The sequence below is a fragment of the Schistocerca nitens genome, chromosome 1 (genome assembly GCF_023898315.1).
Source record: "Schistocerca nitens isolate TAMUIC-IGC-003100 chromosome 1, iqSchNite1.1, whole genome shotgun sequence".
In the NCBI taxonomy this organism is placed as follows: domain Eukaryota; kingdom Metazoa; phylum Arthropoda; class Insecta; order Orthoptera; family Acrididae; genus Schistocerca; species Schistocerca nitens.
This window is the reverse complement of record NC_064614.1, coordinates 371,037,141-371,063,921: the sequence shown is the minus strand read 5'-3', so window position 1 is coordinate 371,063,921 and position 26,781 is coordinate 371,037,141. Positions and strand designations below refer to the sequence as shown.

The 26,781-nt window shown below is 37.5% G+C and overlaps 1 protein-coding gene across 1 annotated transcript in view; it reads left to right on the top strand.

Moving 5' to 3' along the window:
• LOC126248190 (uncharacterized) overlaps nucleotides 1–26,781 on the top strand; it is a 378,208-nt gene that overhangs the window by 324,503 nt on the left and 26,924 nt on the right. Inside the window, exons 8-9 of the mRNA XM_049949014.1 lie at nucleotides 15,496–15,555; nucleotides 20,677–20,991. Of these exons, the coding sequence (XP_049804971.1) occupies nucleotides 15,496–15,555; nucleotides 20,677–20,991 (375 nt within the window). The remainder of the gene's footprint in view (nucleotides 1–15,495; nucleotides 15,556–20,676; nucleotides 20,992–26,781) is intronic.

The window sequence follows — 26,781 nt, the reverse complement described above, 5'->3', positions numbered from 1 at the left end:
GGTGGAAGACGAGCTTTTTTTCTCCGCCCCGAGTTTCGACCACTGCATTTTCATACATTATCCAACGAAGTAAATACAAATTCCATGTTGTTAATCTTTGAATGTCGCAGCATTTCAATGTACTATGAAAATCCGACTGGCAAGACTGTTTGGGATAGAGTTGTGGCCATTCGTGAATAAGTCATTCATTTGAATCTTTAGAATCGAATTGTGATACGGACGAATTCTCGTTGAAAAGAATCATAAGAATGATTGCATGTTTCCGAGTCGTGACGATTCCAAGTTCCAACAATTCATCGATTCTTAGTACGCTATGCTTCGAAGGCAACTTCAGAGTCGTGCCGAATGATTACAATGGCCAGATGGCAGTCAAGTGGAGGATGCGTGTGAACAAAGGAAGCAATTTTGCACCACCTTTTGCACAAATCGACTCCTCTTTCCTGGCATACTGAAATAAAACATTAGATGCAATCAAATCAAATGTGACCTTTCATCAATAAGGCATTACACGTATAAATCGACAATCACACTTGTAAGGTTATATGCATGTTTACTCATAAGTAAACTATTTCTGGCATATCTTATCATGACACAGTTCGATTCTAACCCCATTGAAAATTTCAGACATGTCCTGCCATCTGTGAGTAAGGTGTAGAACTTTTTGCATTCCGTAAGAATCGTGCCATCACAGACTGGAATGAATCGTGAACGATTCGTAGGAATCGAATCGGGGAAAAGAATCGTGTTGCCCAACTCTAGTTTGGGATGTTTGTCAATATGGTCAACTCTACGTTCTGAATTTTTTCCTACCTGTGAGAAGAGATGGTTGCTAATAGGAACTTTTATGAACTGTGAATCACATGCAGTATTCTCTTCACCATAAGAATAATAGCCGACCACGGTGGTCTCGCGGTTCTAGGCGCGCAGTCCGCAACCGTGCGACTGCTACGGTCGCAGGTTCGAATCCTGCCTCGGGCATGGATGTGTGTGATGTCCTTAGGTTAGTTAGGTTTAAGTAGTTCTAAGTTCTAGGGGACTAATGACCACAGCAGTTGAGTCCCATAGTGCTCAGAGCCATTTGAACCAAAAGACTAATACGAATATAAACATTTTGCCATGTATTCTTTCATGTTTGCCGCTATCTCATTTAAATCCTGTCTGCCTAATAAACTACGAAACTAGTGTGAGACAACAGCAAACGCGGAAGAATATACATATCATGTCATGTTTATATTCATATTATTCTTATGCCTAACAGTCATAGACAGAAATGAAGCACAGCAATTGACAAGATTTTTAAATCTAAGATGACGCTAATTTCTGCGCAGAATGTAATGTACAAAAGAGGCATCTGCAAAGATTTTCAAACGGCGAAAAATTTTAGCTAAAACTCTCGTTCAGAACATCTTCTATCATACGCAGTCTATTATTTGGTTCTTGTTGATCATTATCAAAGAAAGCAGCAGTGTAAGTGACAACAAATAGCAGTCTCTTGCCATTCTTTCGCTAATGAGACAATTCATCTTTTTTTTTTTTTTTTTTTTTAATCATAAGTGGTGGTAGCGCGCAAGAAGCAAGCCATGCCGCGAGTGGCGACAGGTCGTAAACACACATTATCAGAATGTGACAAACAATGCATGACACAGTACAATAACGCATTTTCAGCTTAGAGTGACGTAAACACCTATAATAAAGAGAACAGCACTTACCAGATCAAAGAAAAATAAGCAATCGATTCAAACCAGACAAAGCACCTGAAAAAGGAAGGGTACCCATATAAATACGGGCTTGACGCATAGCAATGGCTACCTGGTAAAGCTTAACTGCTAAGCTTACGACTCGAACCAAACTACTGTAGCTGTATCGTCATTCATTCGACCTAAATTGTCTCATATTACAATGGACCAACTTTGTTTCGATTTGGATGTGCGGCCTAAAGCTTTTCTCTCCCTTGAATTTCGAGTCTCAAATTTCAGGTGCGGCTTAGATTCAGAAAATTTTTTTCCTTTGATTTCGAGTCTGATTTTTCAGGTGCGGCTTAGATTCAAGTGCGGCTTAGATTCGAGTAAATATGGTACATTCAGTTCTTCTCAGTGTATTCCACTAGAATTAGTAGTAATTGTTTGCTAGCATACTTTACTGGAGTAACAGTACAGCTTACTGTAGATTGTTAAAAAATATCATTCATTCAATGCTCTCATTTATTTTGGACACATTGTAGTTTCAATTATAAAGTAATGGTAAACAGCTCTGTGATCAGAAAATTACAAACACCCAAAGGTACTGAAAATAACACTAACTCAAGAGAGCAATATCCGTATCAGATTCCTTACGGAAATTGTGAGAAGTCATACATAGGTCAAACAATATGCACCGTTCACGAGAGATGTGTGGAACATCAAAGATACACATGCTTATTACAGCCAGACAAGTCAGCTGTGGCCAAACATTGTATTGATACAGGTCATTCCATGAATTACCGTGATGTGACGACTTTAACATCCACCTCTGCCTTTTGGGAATCTGTCTTCAAGGAAGCTATAGAGATTAGATTAGCTAATAATTTAATAAATGGAGATAATGGTTTTAATTTGGTCAAAATATGGAATCCGGCTCTTGGGGTAATTAAACTGCAGAGAAGTCGTCATGGTGTCACCGCCACCGATCACACATAGATAAGCGAATCGAAATTCTGTACGCATTCACCACAGGCAGCGCATGTGTAAGCATATTTCTTTGCCGCCAACCAGAATCTGTGACCTGCGTAAGCAGTACCGCTGCAGTGGAGCATATAAGGCCGTGTTTGGCATCTTGTCATTAGTCTTGTGACTCATTCTGAGGATGACTGGATGATATGTGGCTGAAATATCAGTGGAGGAAATCTTATTTGCATGGCTGCATGCCCGAAATTTAATGGGCTATTCATTACGCTGCGAGAAGTTGAAAATGCACATCAAATAGGTTTATGGTTCTGAGGAACACACAAATTGCTTCAACAACTATTATATTGAAAATAACTAGAGATGTATAGGAGCAAAAAGGAACGAACAAAACAGAATTTTTGATAACACGAGACAGTTGAAGAAGAGATAAGAATTAAAAGTAACTTACTGATGAGTGATATTGTGAGAGTGAAATCATGAACACATCAAATGCCACTGTTATGATGAAGTGGGAGACCTTATTAGGAGTGTCTGAAGATTTCTGAAAAATCTATTTATAGTGAACTTAAGAAAGTAAACATGAAGATAATTGACTGTGTGAATGGGTACACTCTAGAACTACTACTAGAAGTAGTAGGGATATCTGTTCAGCACGTAGAAAGAGGAAGAACCCACGGTAATGACGCAATAACTTTTGAAATGAAAAATGCTGGTGTTGAAATTGTGAAAGCTAAAAACATTTCATTACAGTCAATAAATAGATACAGTACACTGTTATCCATATTACTGTATACATATATAGTAACTCCTCCATTCTTGTATCTAAATCTAAAGAAAGTTGTGGTTTGTTCATATATGTGCAATTTTTTAAATTTTCTTTCATGTTCTGTTTCGCCTTTATGAATATGTTTGGCAGCTCCTCAGTTACCTACAGTAGAACTACTTCTACTTAACTTGCTGCATATTGCACTTTTTGATGTAAAATCTTTAGTCTGAAATTATGACTCACAGTATTTTTATTAGCTATGTTATTTTTTTTCTGTACCTCTGGGAATGAAAGTTTGCTGTTAACAGATTTGCTGCTTCATGCACTTTGTTCTTGTTTTGTTAATCTCCTGTGTCATGTTGACTGGGGAATGATTCCCTTTCTGGCTTTAACACTTATGCCGTTACTCCTGATAGCAATAGGTTTTCCTCCTTTGATCTTCTCACTATCCTGTGGTGTAGCCAAGATTTTTGAAATGTGAAATGTGGTTTACTCATCTCATAACATATATTTTTGAAAGGAATACAAAAGTTTACATTATTTTATTATACATTTCTGAGATACTGCTACACAAATACAGACTGCAGTTTGTCCCCAGTGTACTGACATGAAACTTGTACATGATCTTCTGTTAACCAGTGTTCGTTTAGGCAGATTATTTTGAAATTTACAGATTCTGAAAGCAGAATATTATTCATCAGTTTAAGAATATTTAATGTTTGGTACTTCTGCTGTTAAGCTATTGATATTTCAGTGCATCAGTAGAGAATTTTTGTTTTGTGTATAATTTCAGGTGCATCCTGCCTTTGGTATCTGTTCTTTTTATTCGCTGTTTGTACCTTTGCTTTGTCACCACAATCGGAATTAATCAGTTTCCCTTGCCTTTTAGGATTTTACACACATCTATAAACATTTTACTAAAATTCACAGAGCTTAACCAGTTGAGGTGTAGTCCCTCTTTCACCAAACATTTATCATGTAAAAACTTGAGAGTAAATGAAGACTTTCCCAAGTCTGTTGCAGTGTTTCCTAGAGCCTCTCTTTTTTTCCATTGACTTATCACTTGCTGATCTTTTGTGAATAATGCCACAAATTACCAGCCTCAAGGTTGTGTACACAATTTTCGTTGATTTAATCAGATTTCTTGTTTCAGTCAAAATTTCTACGTCACTGCAACTACAGATGGAGTTTGTATCCATGTGGATTAAAGCACATCTGTAGTTGGCAGGAGGCCAACTTGTAATTTTGTTAGCATTTTTGACTATATTAATTTCCACACTCAGTATGTTTTTAAAATGTTTGTTTAGCTGACTTATTGGATTCCAAGTTGAATGTTGACTGTGCAGTTGGCACAATAACATTTTTAACTAAGAATAATCTGTTAAGGAGAATTCATTTTTGTTACCTCCTTTCTTTGTTTCACTTTACACGTATGCCTTTTTTACTATAGGTAACTGTTTCTTACAGGGTGTTTCAAAAATGACCGGTATATTTGAAACGGCAATAAAAACTAAACGAGCAGCGATAGAAATACACCGTTTGTTGCAATATGCCTGGGACAACAGTACATTTTCAGGCAGACAAACTTTCGAAATTACAGTAGTTACAATTTTTCAACAACAGATGGCGCTGCGGTCTGGGAAACTCTATAGTACGATATTTTCCACATATCCACCATGCGTAGCAATAATATGGCGTAGTCTCTAAATGAAATTACCCGAAACCTTTGACAACGTGTCTGGCGGAATGGCTTCACATGCAGATGAGATGTACTGCTTCAGCTGTTCAATTGTTTCTGGATTCTGGCGGTACACCTGGTCTTTCAAGTGTCCCCACAGAAAGAAGTCACAGGGGTTCATGTCTGGCGAATAGGGAGGCCAATCCACGCCGCCTCCTGTATGTTTCGGATAGCCCAAAGCAATCACACGATCATCGAAATATTCATTCAGGAAATTAAAGACATCGGCCGTGCGATGTGGCCGGGCACCATCTTGCATAAACCACGAGGTGTTCGCAGTGTCGTCTAAGGCAGTTTGTACCACCACAAATTCACGAAGAATGTCCAGATAGCGTGATGCAGTAATCGTTTCGGATCTGAAAAATGGGCCAATGATTCCTTTGGAAGACATGGCGGCCCAGACCAGTACGTTTTGAGGATGCAGGGACGATGGGACTGCAACGTGGGGCTTTTCAGTTCCCCATATGCGCCCGTTCTGTTTATTGACGAAGCCGTCCAGGTAAAAATAAGCTTCGTCAGTAAACCAAATGCTGCCCACATGCATATCGCCGTCATCAATCCTGTGCACTATATCGTTAGCGAATGTCTCTCGTGCAGCAATGGTAGCGGCGCTGAGGGGTTGCCGCGTTTGAATTTTGTATGGATAGAGGTGTAAACTCTGGCGCATGAGACGATACGTGGACGTTGGCGTCATTTGGACCGCAGCTGCAACACGGCGAACGGAAACCCGAGGCCGCTGTTGGATCACCTGCTGCACTAGCTGCGCGTTGCCCTCTGTGGTTGCCGTACGCGGTCGCCCTACCTTTCCAGCACGTTCATCCATCACATTCCCAGTCCGTTGAAATTTTTCAAACAGATCCTTTATTGTATCGCTTTTCGGTCCTTTGGTTACATTAAACCTCCGTTGAAAACTTCGTCTTGTTGCAACAACACTGTGTTCTAGGCGGTGGAATTCCAACACCAGAAAAATCCTCTGTTCTAAGGAATAAACCATGTTGTCTACAGCACACTTGCACGTTGTGAACAGCACACGCTTACAGCAGAAAGACGACGTACAGAATGGCGCACCCACAGACTGCGTTGTCTTCTATATCTTTCACATCACTTGCAGCGCCATCTGTTGTTGAAAATTGTAACTACTGTAATTTCGAAAGTTTGTCCGCCTGAAAATGTACTGTTGTCCCAAGCATATTGCAACAAACGGTGTATTTCTATCGCTGCTCGTTTAGTTTTTATTGCCGTTTCAAATATACCGGTCATTTTTGAAACACCCTGTATATACATTTATCACTTGCTGTTTCACTGATGGAGTTCTTTAATATTATTAACTGTATGACATTGCTCAGTAATTGGTTGTTTTACACACACACACACACACACACACACACACACACACACACACACACACACACACACACACACACACACACACAGGCAGGATTTTCTGTCACTAACTAGTTTATCATTTACTTGTTTTAGCATTAAATGTACTGTTTTCAGCATCTCATTATCATTTTGAAGCAACTTAGTAATTACTTCTTACAAATTGACTGTGCTTAAGGGTTTAACCATTTTAGTATGTAAAAAAAAATACAGAAATGACCATGAAGAATCATCTTTTGTGAGATTTAGAGTCACTTTTGCACACTTTTAGTGGGAGGTAACTTTTTTTGAGTGGCACAGTGAAGTTGGCACAAGATTTTAGTACCTTGTTTTATCTGGCAGACAGAATGGTCAGTTTGCCTGTTTTCACTGATGATGTTGTTGTGTACAGGAAGATGGCAAAGGTAAGTGACTGTACATTGACTCAAGATGCCCTGGACAAAATTTCTAGTTGGTATGATGAATGGCAGCTAGCTCTTAATCTAGAAATATGTAAGTTAATACACATGAGTAGAAAAGCAAACTCGTAATGTTCGGATACAGCATGGAAGGATAACATAGGTACAGTTGCGGGTAAACTAGGTGGTAACTTTGCACTGTCCCAGTACTCTACCAATAAACCAGTCAGTCTCCTAAAGAGATTGCTTACAAGTCACTCGTGTGACCCATTCTAGAATACTGCTCAAGTGTGTGGGATCTTGACCAGAGAGGACTAACGGGATATTGAACATGTACAGAGAATGACAGAATGAATGGTCACAGGTTTGCTTAATCCATAGGAGAGTGTCACAGAGATGCTGAAGGATGTGAAATGACATACTCTTGAAGTCAGCCTTAAACTATCCCGAAAAAGTGTGTTAATGAATTTTCAGGAATTGGCTTTAAATTATTACTCTAGGGATATATTACAACCCCCTACATGTCGCTCACATGGGAATTGTGAGAATAAGATTAGAATAATTATTGCATGCACAGAGGCATTCAACCTTCCCATGCTCCACACATGAATGGAACAGGAAGAAACCCTAATAACCAGTACAATGGAATGTACCTTCTGCCTTGCTCCTCACAGTATGTAGATATGGATGTGGTAGTATCCTGCTTGATACAGTCATGCCATTTAAATACCTGGGCATAACATTTCAAAGTAATATGAAATGTAATGAGCATGTCAGAATTGTGGTAGGAAAGGCAAATGGTCGATTTGGTTTATTGGGAGAATTTTAGGAAAGTGTAGAAGGCAAATAGTCAATTTTGGTTTATTGAGAGAATTTTAGGAAAGTGTAGGTCATCTCTAAAGGAGACTGCATATAGTACGCTAGTGTGACATATCCTTGAGTAATGTTCAAGTGTTTGGGATCCACACCAGGTCAGATTGAAAGAAGACATCAAAGCAATTCAGAGGCAAGCTGCAAGATTTGTAACCAGTAAGTTTGATGAACATGAAAGAGTTATAGATATGCTTCGAGAGCTCAAGTAAGAATCCCTGGAGGGAAGAAGACATTCATTTCAAAGAACGCTACTGAGAAAGTTTAGAAAAACGTCATTTGAAGCTGACTGCAGAACAATCCTACTACCAGCAACATACATTTAGCGTAGGAACCACAAAGATAAGATCAAGAAATTGGGGTTCATATGGAAGCATATAGATAGTGGTTTTTTCCCCACTCTATCTGAGAGTGGAGCAAGAAAGGAAACAGCTAGCTGTGGTACAGGGTACCCTCTGCCAGACATCATATCATGGCTTACGGGGTGTATATGAAGATGTAGAAATACCATCACAATGCATTGTATTACTTGTTCCAGCAACCTAATTATTTTTGTAATCTCTTTTTACTGATATCAGCTGATGGACTAACAAATTATTGTACAAGCAAATCTATTGATTACTTCAAATGCTCCAATTCTCTCTCCCTATGTTTGCAGCTAATCTTAGGGAGAAATCATTAAAATTAGTGGCCAGTGGTATCAATATATTATCATATCTCCCATTGCTGCTGTTATCAGGGAATTTAGTATCTTTTTCTAATAACCCCATGAAGAACAGTACATTACTTCCTGTGGTGCCTCTTCAGGTTTTGTTTAGAGGTAATTTTCTGTATTACACAAAGCTCTCCTTTCAACATAATATATGTTGATTGTAGATGTTGGCTATCCTTTTTTGGCTTTTAATGTAATTTTCCCTGACTTACAGGAAATCTGAATTCGTGGTGGTGTTAGAATATTGCTAGGAAATAATTACTCATCTACTGTGTGCCCTTGATAAAGCTCTCATTTTGTATTCCATAATTTTACATTGAATAGTGGGACTGAGTGAGCATTCTAATTTTGCAAAATTTTACTTTTTTTCTTTTCCTGTCTAAATTAGATTTACACAGGTGCTATACTACCAGGGCTAATGGTAATTTAGACTTACCGCGCCACAGATTAGCGAGAACAGGAAATTCCCACAGAGTTAACCCACTCAAAATGTTCAATAAACTGCCAGTTCATGTTCAGTCTATGGATACAAATTCTTTTAAAATTAAGTGGTGCAGCTGGCTGTCAGGTCATCCATTCTATGACATTAAAGAATTCTTTGAGATGCCTGAGGAGAATATAAGCATTTAAAAGTTGTCTGTAATTAAACATATTATTTTGTGCTGTGGTTAATCATGTGTAATTACAAAGTTTATACTATAAACAATAAAATACCATATTATATTATATTATATTAGATTATAAGATAGCTTGTTGCGTTAACTTTTAAAAGCTATCCTTAGTAATTTGGTACACTGCCATGCTTCAAATGTATTCTATAATGTATTGACAGAAGTTTATTTTATTATTCTGTATGTACTAGTACATATTGTATGATGAAGCCAATAGCATTGTAAAAAGATCTACGGTGAATAAAATTCTTGATTCATGATTCATCATTGTGACCAAAGAGTGTAGTTGTCATAGGGCCTTCTACTAGGTGTGCAATGTTCTTCTATTCCTATTTGATTTGTTTCTCACAGTAACACTCTGTTGGATAACAGTGTTGATTGAGGCACCTATTGTTACTGTTGGAAATGACATTCGAATTGCAATCTCATTGTCCAGTGTCTTCCCAGTTATTTCTACTTAATTCTGTTAGTAACCTGTGCAACAAAATGCAGATCCTCATTCTCAAACATGTGTGGAAATCATTTTTGTGGCTTGTATTGTGGCTGTGTATACCACAGTACACCTGAAGCGCATGTTTATTATTCACTGCAAACATTCAAGCACAAGCCAGGAGAGTGGCAGGCTCTGGAGCAATGAAAATATCTAAGTTATCACATCAGAATACTGTAGTTTCTTTAGACAACAGGGATTGGATGTATGCAAAATAATCCAAAACCTTGGTCTTCCAGTCTTCATGATGTGAGTTACTTAAAAGTGTAAAAAGTGTAAAATTGCTTCCATTACCTGTGAGAGGCAAGGTTCAATGTTTGAGTACTGGTCTGGTGCACAGGTAAGAGCATTGCCATGAAAGGCTAGATGCAGGTTAAAGTCCTAAATCAGGAAACAGTTTCAATTGCACAGTGAAAGATTCATTATGCAATTAATTTCCTGTTTAATTTTTGATAACCCCCTCATAGCTGGCTATGGAGCAGAACACTTAAGATTTTGATACACATTGTTTCATTTTGTGTCTTGTTATTAATTCCTACTTCTGATGCAGATGATATATTTTTATTGCTTGCTATGAATTATCAGGAGATTAAGATTAAAAAAGTTTGCTATGAACCAGATAGTTAACCATACCAGCTACTTCATACATTGTCTTAGATGGCTTAGTTTGGATCCATAGTCTGTATCCTTATATCAAAAGTAAACATCTGTTTCTGAATGCCACTTCATAGTCTATAAAAATTCATAAATGTAATTAAATTTCAAAATAATGTTATAATAAACCCTATTCAGATGTCAAATTGTGTCAACAGTTGTTCTGAAATGGTGTGGTATAGATATAGGAGCCTATCAAGACAAAGCAAATTTTATAAGCTTGGGAAATAACCAGAATACATCCTGTAAAGAGTTTGAAAAAAAAAATCACCCAAAGGGATGTGGAAAATGAAATATTGTCTTTAAGAAAGAAATCCCCATGTGGATGGGATGAAATACCCACTTCTGTAATCAAGAATATGTATAATATCATTTCACAACCACTAGCAATTATTATAAATCAATCTTTTGAGTAGAGATGTTTTCCAGATGTACTGAAATATGCCGAGATGAAACTATTATTGAAAAAGGGATTGACAGAAGATATGGGGAATTACTGCCCCCTCTCTCTTCTATTGGTCTTCTGTACAGTTTTTGAAAAGGTTGCAGCAAAACAAATTCAAAAAATTATTACTTCAAATGACATATATAAAAAAAAACAAAAAAAAAGTTTGAATTCCAACATGGAAAAAATCACTTTAATTGCTGTCAATGAGTTTACTCAAAAAATATGCTCCACATTAGATAAGGGTGAAAAGATCACAGGAATATTCTGTGATCTGACAAAGCCTTTGATTCAGTGAAGCACTCCCTACGTCTCCACAAATTACACCTATATAGAATTAGGGACATTGCTTTACAGTGGTTCAACTCTTTCCTAACCGAAAGGAAAAAGGAGTAATTGTAACTTCAAATTAAAGAAATTACCAAAAAACTGGAAAACGATTTTCCAAGGAGTCTCATAAAGTTCAATATTGGGTCTCTCTCTGTTCCTTTTCAACATAAACGACCTACCACATGCTATTGATCTTCATTCAGTTTTATCTGCTGGTGATGCATCAGTTCTGATTGAAAATGAGGTAACTGAGAAAGTTCCAGAAAGTGTAAAAAATACTCCACAAAAAATTTAATCTTGGTTCCATCAAAATGGACTAAAACTAAATGTAACTAAAACCAAAATAATGAAATTTGAAGCTAAATCATTAGAAGAGAATGAAATAAAGGTAACTTGCAATGATCAGGATATCACAGAAGCAAATCATGTTACATTCTTAGGCCTTAATATTGATAAAAATCTAAATTGGAAGGTACACATTGACCATATAGTAAATAACAGATCAGCATTTGCAATGTGTATTTTGGCAGTTGCCACAATGGTAGTCTACTAGGAGTCAATTAGTCATTGTGGCATAATCTCCTGGGGAAATTCAACAAATGTTATCAGACTCATTGTGTTACAAAAGTGAATAATTAGGAGCATGTGTGTTGCCAGACAATGGATATCCTGTTGACCCCTGTTAAAAGGTAAAATACTATGTATTCCCTCCATTTACAAGTATGGGGAGATGGTGTTATTCCTGTGCAAAAAATCAGCGTACAGTAAACTCTTTCCATTTTCACCACAACTACAGCACTTGTCACAGGAGGCATTTTCAACTCCTGACATGCCACTTAAAATTCTACTCCCAAATGTCAAGAGTATATATGATGATTAAAATTACAATAAAATAAAATGCACCAATATATTAAACATGGAACTCGGTTCACTGAAAAGATTAATCCACTCTTCTGGTGCAAGAATATATTGAGGTCAGTTTCACAGTTTCAACAAGGGAATTAAACATTTTAATTTTTTATGCTGAAAACTGCAGTATGCATTTGTGTAGCAGTATTAAAATAATATAAACTATTCTATTACTCTTCAAAAACTGTTTCTAATTTTAGATCTTGACATGTCTACTGTAAAGCAATGAAATGATTTGAGAAGTGTATTTTAAGAGAGGAATAAATAAAGATATTTGAGGATACATTCTTTACACAAGATTGAGTTTTAATCCTATGGTTCAGTCAGTCAGTCAGTGTGGTCCATCTGCGAACTGTTATGAATTCCATTCATTGAAGAAAGGTGCCATTAATGTCTTAGAATTTTATGGTCAAAGTCAAGGCCTTCTTCAGAATGTTTGAACAGGATACTTTGATTATATCAGTTTTTATACTAGTGACACTTGCAAATTTCATTGCTCTGATACACACACTCACATGCCTAAATAAGTGCGAGCCTTTAGTAATATGATGGTTCAAGAATCTTGTTAGTGATTTTATTTCTGAAACTAATGTCTGTCTGTCGGTATAGGTCCTACAGTATCTGCTTGACTACATCTAATGCAGCCTTTATTATTGGAATTATTATTAACAGCTGTAATTTTCGCTGTCCTATGGGGGAATTGTTATCCAGTTGTTGTGGGGTCCATGTGTTTGTCACAGCTGTTATTGAGAACTCAATTTCAGTACTTCCACAAAGTTGTGCTAATTGGTGTTCAGTAATTATCCAAGTTGGTTTTTGCATTTTTAGTGTATTTTATTTTTGTGTGGAATAAAGGTTTTGCTTTTTTGATGAAACACTGCTGGGTTTTACAATTTTTGCAGTAGCTCAGTATTTACTCTTTAGTATTGCTTGTTTTTGAATTAGGAAGATGGTACCTTGTACAAGGTAGTTTAAGCTTATGTTTAGCCATCTTTTGTCACTCCTCCTCCTCCTCCTCCTCCTCCTCATCATCATCATCATCATCATCATCATCATCATCATCATCGACACAACTGCTTTTTGTGCGCCTTGGGTTTCTGTAGAAGATTATTCCTGTCTTTCATGTTCAGTGCCAAATTCCTCCAATTATGCATTCCAGTTTTCATTATGTCCTCGCTGACACATTCCTCCCATCTTAGCTTTGGTCTGTCAACTTTCTTGGTTTCATCAGGTGCTGCATTAAGCATCTTTTTAAATCATTCTGTTGTTAGATCTCAGTACATATCCTGTTGATTGCAGCCTTTTACTCTTAATGTAGCTATCAATATCTGGTTCATAAAATATTATATAAATAATTGTTTAACCTCATTCTCCAGACACCATTTTTCTAGTGGCCCAAGAATTTTTTTCAAGACCTCACTTTCAAGTATGCTTAATCACTTTTTATCAAATTTTTAAAATGTTTCAACATAATATGTTAGCACTGGCTTCACTAAAGCTTTATACGTTGTAACTTCAGTTTATCTGAACATTAGCTTCAATATCGGATGGTTTCTGAGGCCATGGTAACACTTGTTGGCAAACAATATTCACTTTTGGATTTTAGGGCTAACATTGTTCTTAAAGTTTACCTCTGATCCATGGTAAGTGAAACTACATATAGCACCAAACTTATGTGAACCAGTTTCTTTTCATTTAGGTTCACTCGGATAATCTTTCTTAGTTAAAGGCATATATGAGGCATGTTCAGAAAGTAAGTGTACAGCAACCAATATGAGCTTTGAATTAGAAGGTGAGAATTTTCTGGGCTGCATTGTGAAAAGTGGCTAATTATATGCCTGGGACAAAAAGACAATAGTTCCCCATCTGCCAAAACATTCAAAACCACAATTTCAAGCAAAAAAAAAAAGTCGTGGCTTCATTGTTTTAAGACTGACAAGGCACAATGTTGGTCTTATTTCTGCATCAAAGGGAGACCATCAGTTTACAGTTATATTGTGAGACTAAAAAAACTTAAAAGGAGTATTCAAAACAAAAGGAGAGAATTGCTGATAAGAGCAGTGTGCTTGTTGTGCACAACAAAGCTTGTTGTTACACAGCTTTAGCTACCAAGGCACTCTTGAACTCACTTGGTTGGGATGTTTTGAGCCATCCGCCATCTTCTCCTGACTTGGTGGCTTCAGATCATCTTCTTGTCACCTCGCTGAAGATAAATGAGTGGAATTAAATTTTCAACTGACGAGGAGTGGTGAAAGGAGGTTGCAGGAGTGTTCTAAGAGGAGGGCATCAAGAAGCTTGTGCCAAGACTCACCATATGCACTGAATGTGGTGGTGATTATGTAGAAAAGTAGTCAACAAATGTATCAACAATATCCTATTTTTTTCCTTCAAATACTTTTTTTCTAAAAATTAGATAAACATCTAGCACACTTGCTTTCTGAACATGCCTTGTACTTAGATTTTGCTTGATTTATCTGTGGGTTTATCTTTCTAGCAGATCTTTCAAAACTTGTAAAGGATTCTTTCATTGCTCTTGATCTTTCTACAACTCCTACAATTCTATCAATATCATCTGCATATGCCAGCACCTGAACTGATTTTTACTGCATAATCTGCCTTGTATTAATGCCAGCATCTCTTAAAACCTTAAAGTGATCAATTTATTTGGAATATCAAACTCTTACATTCCTGTATACAGCTTCCTTCTGTCAATACTTTCATAGTCTGACATGAAGTGTATAAAAGAGGTGATGTGTGCCTATCCCAAATTCCTTACAATTTTCTAGTATCTACCATATCATGAAGATCTGGTCAACAGCAGATATTCCTTGACAAAATCCATATTTATAAGTCACCAACAGCATTTTCAATGTAAAGTGCAAGCCTGCTACAGGTTATGTTGGATAATATTTTATATGCAACATATAATAGGCAAATCCCTTTATAGCTAGAGCAAACCATGACATCGTCTTTCTTGTCTGTTGAGAATACCTATGTTCCTTCCATCAGGGATCCTTTAATCTATCCAAATATTAATTACAGCTTGTGAAAATGTTTAAAAAAATCCTTTCCTGCCTTTTGTACCAGTTCTGTTTGTATTAAATCCATCCCTGGGCCCATATTATTCTTCAGCTTAGTAGTGGCTGCCTCCATTTCCTCAGCATTTGGTGCTGGTTCCTCTGTTTTTTGAGTTCCATGTGTACAGAGGGTAAGATTCCTTGGTTCTCAGCTAAACCCTCATTCAGCAGTTGGCCAAAGTGTTGAATCCGTGGTTCACATATTGCTTCATCACCATTCAAGATGGAACCATGTGTATTGCTGCATAAGTTTCTCATAAGCAGGAACTATTTTTGGCTCTTACGTAACTTTTGATGTAAAGCTCCTGACCTCATTCATCTCTTTCAGCTGTTATGGTTTTTCCAGTTCTTTTTGCACATGCTTTTTTAAACTTTTGTTTGGATTTCAGAACTGGAGGAATTTGGCACTAAACATGAAAGACAGGAATAATCTTCTACAGAAAGCCAAGGTGAGGATGATGAGGAGGAGGATGAGGAGTGACAAAAGATGTCTAAAACATAGGCTTAAACTACCTTGTGCAAGGAAGACCAATCCTCTTCCTAATTCATAAACAAGCTATACTGATGAGTAAATACTCAATTACTGCAAAAATTGTAAAACACAGAAGCATTTCATCAAAAAAGCAAAACCTTTATTCCACACAAAAATAAAATACACCAATTAAGAACAAATTTGTGAAAGAACTGAAACTGAGTTCTCGATAACAGCTTCAATGAACACATAGACACTGCAACAACTGGCCAACAACCCCCTCATAGGGCAGCAAACATTGCAGCTGTTAATAATAATTACAATAATAAAAGCTGCATTAGTTGTAGTCAAGCATATACGGTAGCACCTAAGCCAACAACACAGACATTAGTTTCAGAAATAATGATTCTTGAACGACCATATTACTAAAAGCTGGTACTTATTTAGGCACATGAGTGTGTGTATTAAAACACTGAAATTTGCAAGTGTCTTCTTTTCTTGCTGTTCCATAAACTTCTACATTTCTTCAGATGTGGTTTAGAAATTTACCTGGAAAGGAGAGTCATCAATAGGGGTACAAGTAACATTGGGTACACCACAGGAAATGTGTTTGGACCCTTGCTTTCATGTTGTAATTAATGACACTGTGCACAACATAAATAGTAACCTCTGAAGTATAGTAACTTATAATGAAGTACTGTCTGAAAAAAGCTGCAAAAATCTTCAGTCAGATTTTGATAAGATTTCAAAGTGATGCAAAGATGGGAAACTTGCTTTAAATGCTCAGAATTGTAAGATTGTGCAAGTCACAAGATGAAAAAAATGTAATATCCAATAACATCTATGAGTCACAGTTGGAATTGATCAACTTATACAAATACCTCGGTGTAAGTGTTTGTAGGAACATAACATGGAATATCACATACAAACCTGCCAACTTATAAAGTTTATCCATAAAATTTATGCAAGTTGCAGCATTTTACGGTTTTACTGAACATTAACATTTGATAATCGCCCCACATCTGTACAATCAGTTTAAGACTTTGTGCGCTTTCACATGTTTCAGTGAAGTGTTTGACTGCCTTGAGTGTTTCTGTTATAGTTTTATGTGATGTTCAGTGATCCACATTCCTTTAAATGTTTCAGTACATATCAAGACATTTGTTCTTAGACATTTTCATATCCTATATTTCTATTGTAGGATTCATGGAATAAATCCAACAAGAAACAGCACTTTCAGACATTTAAAGAATCATATTCTGTTGATTTTCTGTCCTCCTAAAATCAATAAAGGGAGAAAATTTTGCGTTTTGTATGATATGTGGGTGTGGAAGTGTTTTGGGTACATATTATTACTTCCTCATTGGAGAAAGGAATAAGTCCATCCCACTGGTCCAGTGGTCTATCCAAACATCTGCCTTAAGATAACCACCTAGTAGATACATGCTTAACATTTTTCTTTGCCTCTTTATTGTGCAAGTTGTGAAATTTCTTGAGGCATTCTTTTCTTCTGACATTTCTCTCTAAGGACCTCATCCACTTTAAGTGGTAATCTTCCAGCACCTTTTTCAGATGCTAAATTTATCAGCTGGCAAATGCAACCTATGATTCCAATACCTGGTTGAACTTCTTTCAGAACTACTGAAACCCCATTTTTTGTAGTCTATCATAACAGGAGCAATGTCAGAGCAGAAAGCCACACAGTTTTCAATTGGTATGTTAAGATGATTCAGCTGTGATAACTTCAGGTTACCTGTGTTTTGCTCTGTTGAGTCTCCATCTAAAGCTGGTATGGATAACAATGTGCTCACCACTTTTTCCAGCAGAGTATTATAGAATGTACAAAGACAGTAACTTGTTCTCGAAAGAACAGTTATTGTTGATGACCGTGCAGCTATTCCCTGAAATAAATGATGACTAACTGACAACCTCAGCTGCTGACAGGTGTTGTTGTTATACCTCGATGTGGACAGCTGAAAATGTGTGCCCCGACCGGGACTCGAACCCGAGATCTCCTGCTTACATGGCAGACGCTCTATCCATCTGAGCCACCGAGGACACAGATGAATAGCGCGACTGCAGGGACTTATCCCTTGCACGCTTCCTGTGAGACTCACATTCTCAACTGTCCACAATTCTACATATGTATTGTACCTTATAGACATTTGCCCATCCACTCATTACTCGCGCACGCGTTGGCGATTCCCGTAAGAGTTTGGGCAACCTGTGCGCATTCGCACAGACAAAGGTCAATGGCTGGGTAGCCTTTAACTATATATACAAAGACAGTAACTTGTTCTCGAAAGAACAGTTATTGTTGATGACCGTGCAGCTATTCCCTGAAATAATTCCCTGAGTCTCACGGGAAGCGTGCAAGGGATAAGTCCCTGCAGTCGCGCTATTCATCTGTGTCCTCGGTGGCTCAGATGGATAGAGCGTCTGCCATGTAAGCAGGAGATCCCGGGTTCGAGTCCCGGTCGGGGCACACATTTTCAGCTGTCCACATCGAGGTATAACAACAACACCTGTCAGCAGCTGAGGTTGTCAGTTAGTCATCATTTATTTCAGGGAATAGCTGCACGGTCATCAACAATAACTGTTCTTTCGAGAACAAGTTACTGTCTTTGTATATATAGTTAAAGGCTACCCAGCCATTGACCTTTGTCTGTGCGAATGCGCACAGGTTGCCCAAACTCTTACGGGAATCGCCAACGCGTGCGCGAGTAATGAGTGGATGGGCAAATGTCTATAAGGTACAATACATATGTAGAATTGTGGACAGTTGAGAATGTGAGTCTCACGGGAAGCGTGCAAGGGATAAGTCCCTGCAGTCGCGCTATTCATCTGTGTCCTCGGTGGCTCAGATGGATAGAGCGTCTGCCATGTAAGCAGGAGATCCCGGGTTCGAGTCCCGGTCGGGGCACACATTTTCAGCTGTCCACATCGAGGTATAACAACAACACCTGTCAGCAGCTGAGGTTGTCAGTTAGTCATCATTTATTATAGAATGTAACTACAGTAGGATACAACTCGCCATTCACATCATTGCTTCCAGCCATTGCTAAAGAAAATGGTCTGTTCTGAAGGCACTTAACAACTTTAGAGTATGCATTTTTTGGCATTTTATTTACTATGCATGTCATTCTCATGTGGTCATAGCTATATTTCTTTGCAACTTCTGATGTGAGAACCATATTCTTAGATCAAACACCAGATGACCAGCCACACTTAAGGGCACATTGTGTTTCACCAAAAAGGAAGTAAACAGATATTTGGCCCTCATTATGTCACTTTCAACTTTTCCAGACTTGACAAACAAGGTGCTGATTTTCTTGTTATCTTACTTTAACATAACTTACACATTTAATGCACTTCACATGATTACTTAAATTGTTTCTCCCACCCTCTTGTACTCTCCTGTAGGCCTCATTTGTAATTGCTGTTAATTGTGCACACTCTTTACCAAACCAGCAATTTTATGTGGTATGATCTACTCTTACTGGACATTTGTCACAAAATTTGTAAACCATGATTTAGATGCTTCCGTATTTCCTCAATTCTCTCACTGTTGGGAAAGTGCCAGTTTTCCCTTGAGTAGGTCAGAAAATCTTGGGTGCAGTTTCAATATGGAAATTTCTTGCATGAGATCCACATAGCTTCCTTGCAGTGGAGTTTTGGCTTCTGATTGTTGCAATTACAAGGTAGTGTTCAGAGTCTGCATTAGCACCCCTATAGCTTGTAACACACATTAGGTTAGACAGATATCTTGCATATATTAGGAGATGACCAGTTTGGTTGAAGGTATTTCCATCTGGAGATTTCCATGTCATAATGTGTATATCTTTGTGATTGAAAATTGTACTATCCACTATCATATTTGCCAAGAAAGCAAAGTGTAAAAGACTGATATCATTGTCATTCGAGTTATCATGTAGGTTTTATTTTCCAATGCAGAACTCATACTCACCATCTTTTCCAATTTTAGGATTCACGTCTTAAAAAGTTATTCTGCAGGCTGCTCCTGGACACACACTGTATACTTCATCTAATTCACCATGAAATAATGTCCTCCTCTTCTTCTCTGATCTCTTCAGCTGGAAGGACAGGAACACTTATGAGACTATAGTTGAAGAATTTCACTCTGATTCTCAATCTGCATAATCTGTGTGACTTTGCTTAGAAGTCCATCAGAAGATTTCTTTTCTTATTTACAATAGAACCAATATCAATCATATAATCTTCTTCTCCATTGCCCCTTCACCTAAAAATCTCCCCTCTTCAATAGCTGTAACATCCAGCTCATCATAAACAGGTCAGACTCTCTATTTCTTTGTTAGATTTCATAAAACTTGATTTTTACATGTTAGGTTGTGAACCCAACACCAATCCCTAGCAATCCTGGAGTGCCATTTTCTGTTAAAATTGGATCCCTGAGCTGGTCAGTCTCCATTTTAAAGTATCAGGAACTTGCTTCGTCACTATTGCTTGATGTAGCTGTGTTCAGTGCATGTCCCATTACCTTGGGATCATGGTATGTACATGTGTGCATCAGGCTTGGTAGGAATATGTGGCATTTCTTGTGTTCTATTTGTTCATTTCCATCTGCAGGAAACACGCCTCAGGGGCATGTACTACCCTTTGAGCACCTCCCCCACCCCCACCCACCATCCCCTCCCATTCTCTTGTTCCTGTTAAATTTTTCCCATGATTAAGGTATGTGTCAGAAAAAAGAATCTTTTTCATCAGCACTGTCTGCATTGTAAATCTTTACCCAATGTCCTTTCCATAAGTTTCCACCTAAACTCTGTGGCTTTGCTATAGGTTATGATTCATTTGTTCAGTTCAGTTGTGTAATGTAGTGGGCAATCATTCAGAGAGAGAGAAACCAACAAGGTATGTAATAATCTGATATTATTATGACCAGAACATATATCAATGAAGCCTCAAGAAAAGCAAATAAATTTGAAACATATTTCTTAAAGTATTTAAACAGTTTTAGAGAAACCTTTTTCACTGGATTGCATTCACATGTGTTTATGACTAATATAAACCCAAATATATCTGACTGGATCATTTTGCTGCTGCAATATTTTTACAGCTTTATCAGAACCATCTGCATCAACTGAATCAACAGTATCAGTCATATCATTCACAACAAAATCTTCATGTGCAATTACCTGTGGCTGATGCTTCAACTCCACCACCACCTCCACCTTCACTGCCACCACTCACCGCCCCTGGAGAGCAGCAGTGGAATGTTCAAGGCAATGAGAAAGTTGGTCAGTGGACACCGCCAGATACTACAAGCGCACCATTAGAGCAAGACATACCACAATTAATGGGTGACCTTACACTGGCACTTATGAACACCGTTCCTTCAGAGCTACCAACAACATCAAATGATACTATCACGGTATATTAAAACTTAACAGTTTCAAATATTATTGACTTTCTGATTTTGATTTTCTGTTATTGTCAATGTGAGAACTTTTGTATTATGGTGTAGTAGTAGTAGTAGTAGTAGTAGTGGTACTAGTAGTAGTAGTAGTAGTTGGTGGAGGTGGTTGTTGTTGTTGTTGTTGTTGTTGTTGTTGTTGTTGCCATATTATACAGGACTATAAAGCAAAACATAGGAACACCTGCAGTGCTAAAAATGTTCCGATACATCCTGGAGTTGACACTTCATTTGTACCAGCTCTGAGTACAGCTATTTGGGGTTGATACCAAGAAAGTACAAATAGACATTATGCTCACTTACACATGTGATTGATATCTGCAGCTTGCTAAGGAATTTGAACTCAAGACTCCTTGCTGTTAAGGGCTACTGCACACTTAGACGTAAAGCAAAGGTGCTGCAATGCTCTGTTAGTGCCACATGCAGAGCCACTGGTAGTATGGGAGCCAGTTAGTCGCAGTGTGAGGCAGAAAACGCCATTGTAATGTCCAAGGCTGTAATTTCAGGAGTGTGAAATTGCTTTAAGCCAAAGGAGATATACTTATAAAATTAAGCTAATCCTTGTGCTTTTAGGAATTCTGTCTACATACAGTGAAATTGGTTGGAATGGTGATGGGCAAGAGTGTCTCTGGAATGGTATCCCCAGTGTACCCCCACATCTGTATGAGTGAAATATGCTTGGATTATTAATTTTGGTGATGTGACCAAAGTCCCTCAGAAACCCATGAAAGATGCCTTTGATTCTGTGCTACTCAGAGTTCACATATGACCTCTCATGAGCTGAAGGATCGTTTATGTATTGTAAAACATGCAACAGCCACAGTTACAGTTAAAAAACATTAAATATTTTGTGTGTTCATTGGTTAAAGAAACATGAGAGCCAATTAACAATACCAGAAGGAAAATTACGTATGCAGCATTATAGACGTGATTATCATTTTGTATTTCACTTATATTTTAAAAAACACCTTGTTGGATTACTACAAGCATAATGGTATTTATAATAAAAACTATTTCCGCAAATATCACAGTGACAGAAAAATCATCATTTTGGTCTTCGTGAAAATAATGTTAAACAGATGAAAATAAAGTGGGATAGAACAAGAAATTAATGCTGACATACACCCCTAGATTACCATAAAAGGTATATCCCTTGGGCTTGTTAAAAGTTTTTGTGATTCACAAAGTTCAGAAACGTTTTGTCTGTGGGCAAAAATATTGTATTATCACTATGATGATGATAATGATGATGATCGGTGGGTTGAGATGGGTTAACCTCCTAGGTAATTAAATCAGAGGGTAAAATAACAATCAAGACTGTTTCCTATATTTATTAAAAATATAAAAGGTAAAGCCACTCTTAAAGAAAGACTTAAGGGAAGATGTGGGAAAATTGTACAATATGAGACTAATCTTATAGGTTTCCACTGAGGAAAAAAATCAAAAGCACACCTTGCTACTCCACAAACGAGATGAGGAGAAGCAGTCCTGAAAAGTGCAAGAGGTACGGTGCACCTGGACTCCAGGTCTGAGGAGGTTAGAGGTATAGGGGGCAATGCTAGGACTGAATTAGCCAGTCAGCATAACTTGAGATGATTGATGAACCAGGGCTGTCTCAGCAAATAAATATGATATTACAGAAAGTGCACTATAGTGACTTTCTTTACACTATGTAATAGGAGGCAGAGAGTATGTATCTCCCAAATGCAGCAAATTAGCCTTCAAAATAAGAGATCAATAACATAAGATATTCCTCAAAGCTCTATTCTTGACTGCTCTTCTCTTTGTATTCAGTGTTAATGATTGATGGGGTTTATATTTATTCTGAAGTACTTAGGGGCAAGAGCATTTGCAGGATATGAGATTGTTATTTTCCCAATGAATGAGGGAATGAATTTTGACATTTCACTAAAAACAATGCCAGGTACATTTGCTATTAGTCAGTGTACATCACATCTCATTTCTCAGGTGAAATGCAAGACCTGTATTGTGGTTGAGTTAAATTTTATTTAGGTGATTATCATCATAGCAGTTTGCCAAGTCTTCTTCGGGAGGACGACAGTTCAAACCCGCATCCGCCATCCTGATTTAGGTTTTCCATGATTTCCCTAAATTGCTTCAGGCAAATGCTGGGATGGTTCCTTTGAAAGTGTACAGCTGACTTCGATCTCCATCTTTCCCTGATGTGATGGAACTGATGACCTTTCTGTGTTTGGTGCCCCCCCCCCCCCATCAACCAACCAACCAGCCAACCTGCCAGGTCTTTGGGGACCACAGTTAATTTCACTTCCACCTTGAAACCTCAATCAGCCTTCTTGTCCGGAACTGCGATTTGCATGACAAACTCCATTGCATCAATAAAGGCTCAATGAAACAAAATTAATTACAGTACTTACATTTCATTGTGTTGCTCTCCTTAGTGTTTCAAATGTGATGTGTATTTCCCAGGTCCTCTGAAATGTTGTGTAGAGTATAGTTTAAAGTCTCAGTTGCCTCTCAAATAAAAATGCTAGCCATAAAATTTGTTATGTGTTTCAGTTTATTAACCGGTTGAGTAACATCTACCCAGTATAATATGTGGCGCGTTGTGCAGTAGCATTGCACAACAATTCTATGTACAGAACATTAATATCCTTACATTAAGACATCCACACTGCAAGTGTCTTTTTCTTCAGAAATGTCCAGTGTCTCAGACATTACTCCCAGACTTGATTCATTTACTACAATGTGACCTCCTTACACAGTGATTTATCAGAAAACGATATTAGTGTTAGACCAGATGGTAACTATTCTTTTGAATAAATTATATACTTCTGCGATGGCAGTTAATTATAGGTAATCTGACCAGAAAGTGGTTGTGCCACTTCCATGACAAGTGTATTCTAAATTTAGTTTTCTAAAAAATTTGACTTTTTAAGTGCTGTTAAATTAATTTAGCAGTGTAAAAATATAATTAGAATTCTGGTGTCAACTATGATACAAATAGGTTGTGTTCACTAGTTGCAAATTAAGATGCAATTTATGTATTACTTATTTCAATAAATCCTCAATCCAGCAAGTTTGACAAAATGTAGAAAGTTTCCTGGATTCTCCATCAACGAAGCTTTCTAGTGAGGTATAAATTCTTAAAAAGGAAACTGTTTTGGTAATATGACATTGTACATTACCATTATGTTTTTCATGAATTTCAGGTCATTTACGAGTTGTAGTCAGTAGCAGACTAGATTGAGAATCCAGAATGAAATTTTCACTCTGCAGCTGAGTGTGCGCCGGTATGAAACTTCCTGACAGATTAAAACTGTGTGCCAGACCGAGACTTAAACTCGAGACCTTTGCCTTTCAATGGTAAATTTTCTACTAACTGAGCTACCCAAGCACGACTCAAGCCCCATCCTCACAGCTTTACTTGTCTCCTACCCTCTAAAATTCAGAGAAGCTCTCCTGCAGGAGAGCTTCTGTGAATTTTGGAAGGTAGGAGACGCAGTGGCAGAAATAAAGCTGTGAGAATGGGGCTTGAGTCATGCTTGGGTAGCTCAGTTGGTAGAGCACTTGCCTGCGAAAGGCAAAGGTGCCGAGTTTGAGTCTTGGCCCGGCACACAGTTGTAATCTGCCAGGAAGTTTCATAGATTGAGAATAATTGTGCTTAAAATTGCCTCATTTTCTATTAGTTTTGGCTTATTGTGCGCTTTCAACTTTGGTAGTAATTTTGGCTTATAAACAAACATTGCTAATTGGAAGAAAACAATTTCATTGTCATGCTCTTAACCTTTTGTACTACATAATGCAGACATAGGGTGTCTCCCTGTGCTCTTTTTTAAATCGTTTGCACCTGGGCGGTGAGTGCATTTGGGTGTACATTGAAACAGAAGGTTCACTTTCATTCCAATATATTTACATAAGCACTGCAGTATTGAACTTTTCACTGTGTGATATTTTTTGAAACTCTTCATGGTGGACTTTCATCGCCACTTCACTTGAATTGCTTACAAATGAATCACTGTCATCATCAAAATCACTGTCACTCCTGTTTCAATTAGGCAGTCCTCTAAAAGCTCTACAGTCACTTCCCCAGAAAGAACTATGTGTGAAGAACTAGCCATTTCATGCTTACTAACTTGAACGATGTAAAAATAGGAGACTGATTTATTAATAATGTGTTAGGATATTTGGATCTTAATTCTTAGTTACTAAAATTTATTCCTGATTAGCTGGAAGGAGACATACGGAAGCAGAGTTATTGGTTGAAATTTCTGGTAATATGTGACTGTTATTACTCCATGATTTGAGCCACTGACTGTTTCTTTACATTTGAAAAAATGTGTGTTGAAGGTTGTATCAGAAAAACGTGATCTTGGCAACAATAAAAGTCAACTGAATTGCCAGATACCAAACACAAATGCCGAGTTCCACCACCATAAATTGAATTAAACTCTCATATTCTCTCTATAGGCATTCACCATTAACTAAGCAACGAACATTGACCACCTGGGAATATTTTTACTTCACTTTCAGTGTAGGAACTATACTTTTGCACATAAAAGTTTTTAGTTTTCACCTTGAAGATAGTCACAATACCCAGTATGCTCATATTCACTGTAAGTTATAAACTGAATAACTCACAGTTACTACTGATACAGGTACCACTCTTTTATTGTTATTGTTTCCATTTCAACAGCACTGGTGTCCATTTGTACACTTCATCTTTACCTAGCTGAAATTATCAAATTGGAATAAGACACTCTTCATTTAATACAACCTAACTATATTCAAAAATGTTGCAAATTATGCCATGGGAAAGCTGGAACAGTCAAACAGAAATACTTTCACGCATTGAATAATGTTACTATTTTCCACAGTTAGATGAGATGAATATTTGAATAGCATAATTATAGCACCATAAATTTATGTTCTGTCAGAGTATCACACTCGAAGAAACACACTATTTCAGTCAATGTAAGTTGCTATCTCCAGCATGCCTTATTTCATTTTTCTGATCATCCATAACACTGTCACCTTGGCATGTGCCTCTCTACTCTTGATTCCTGTTCCCTCCTCTGACAGTCCAGATCCACATTGATATTTTTGGCTCACTTGAGCCGGTCCATTACCAGGTGCTGTTCTCTTTTGAAAGGAAATGGAAACCATCTGTTCTCCAAATATATCACTCAGTTAAAAGTATTCACTACTTTACTTGCCTTAGTAACTTTCATGACATTGCTTAAATTCACAGTTGTCAGTGAAGTCAATAGTGAAACATCTTTTGAATCAGTTAAGGTAATTTTCCAATTTGCTGATGTGTGTGCTCTGTTTTCCACCTCGAGTTATGTACAAACATTTTCAGTTGATTGTAGCTGTTAGGTATTAAATACTTTCGCTAACAAGTGTGCTTGTTTCTTCATGAGGAGAGGTTCTCCTGCCAAAATATGTCAGACTAAAACCAGAAAGATTTGTCAATGCCAGAGTTTCTTTAGGTAACCAGTGCTTACTGAAAACACATTACAGTTACATTTTTGTCTCATCTGACAGCAATACTTCAGTTAAATTTTATCTTGTGTCAAAAAAACATTTAGATGAAATAATGTGAAATTTGACACTCTGCTTGGGACTGATTTATTTGATTACTTACCATAGAATAGATATGATAAATCTCAAGATCGTATGTGATATAGTTTCATAGATATGCCAGGTTTCTGACATAGCCACTGCCCTGATTCCAATAAGACTATGCAAAAGCCATCACCATCACAA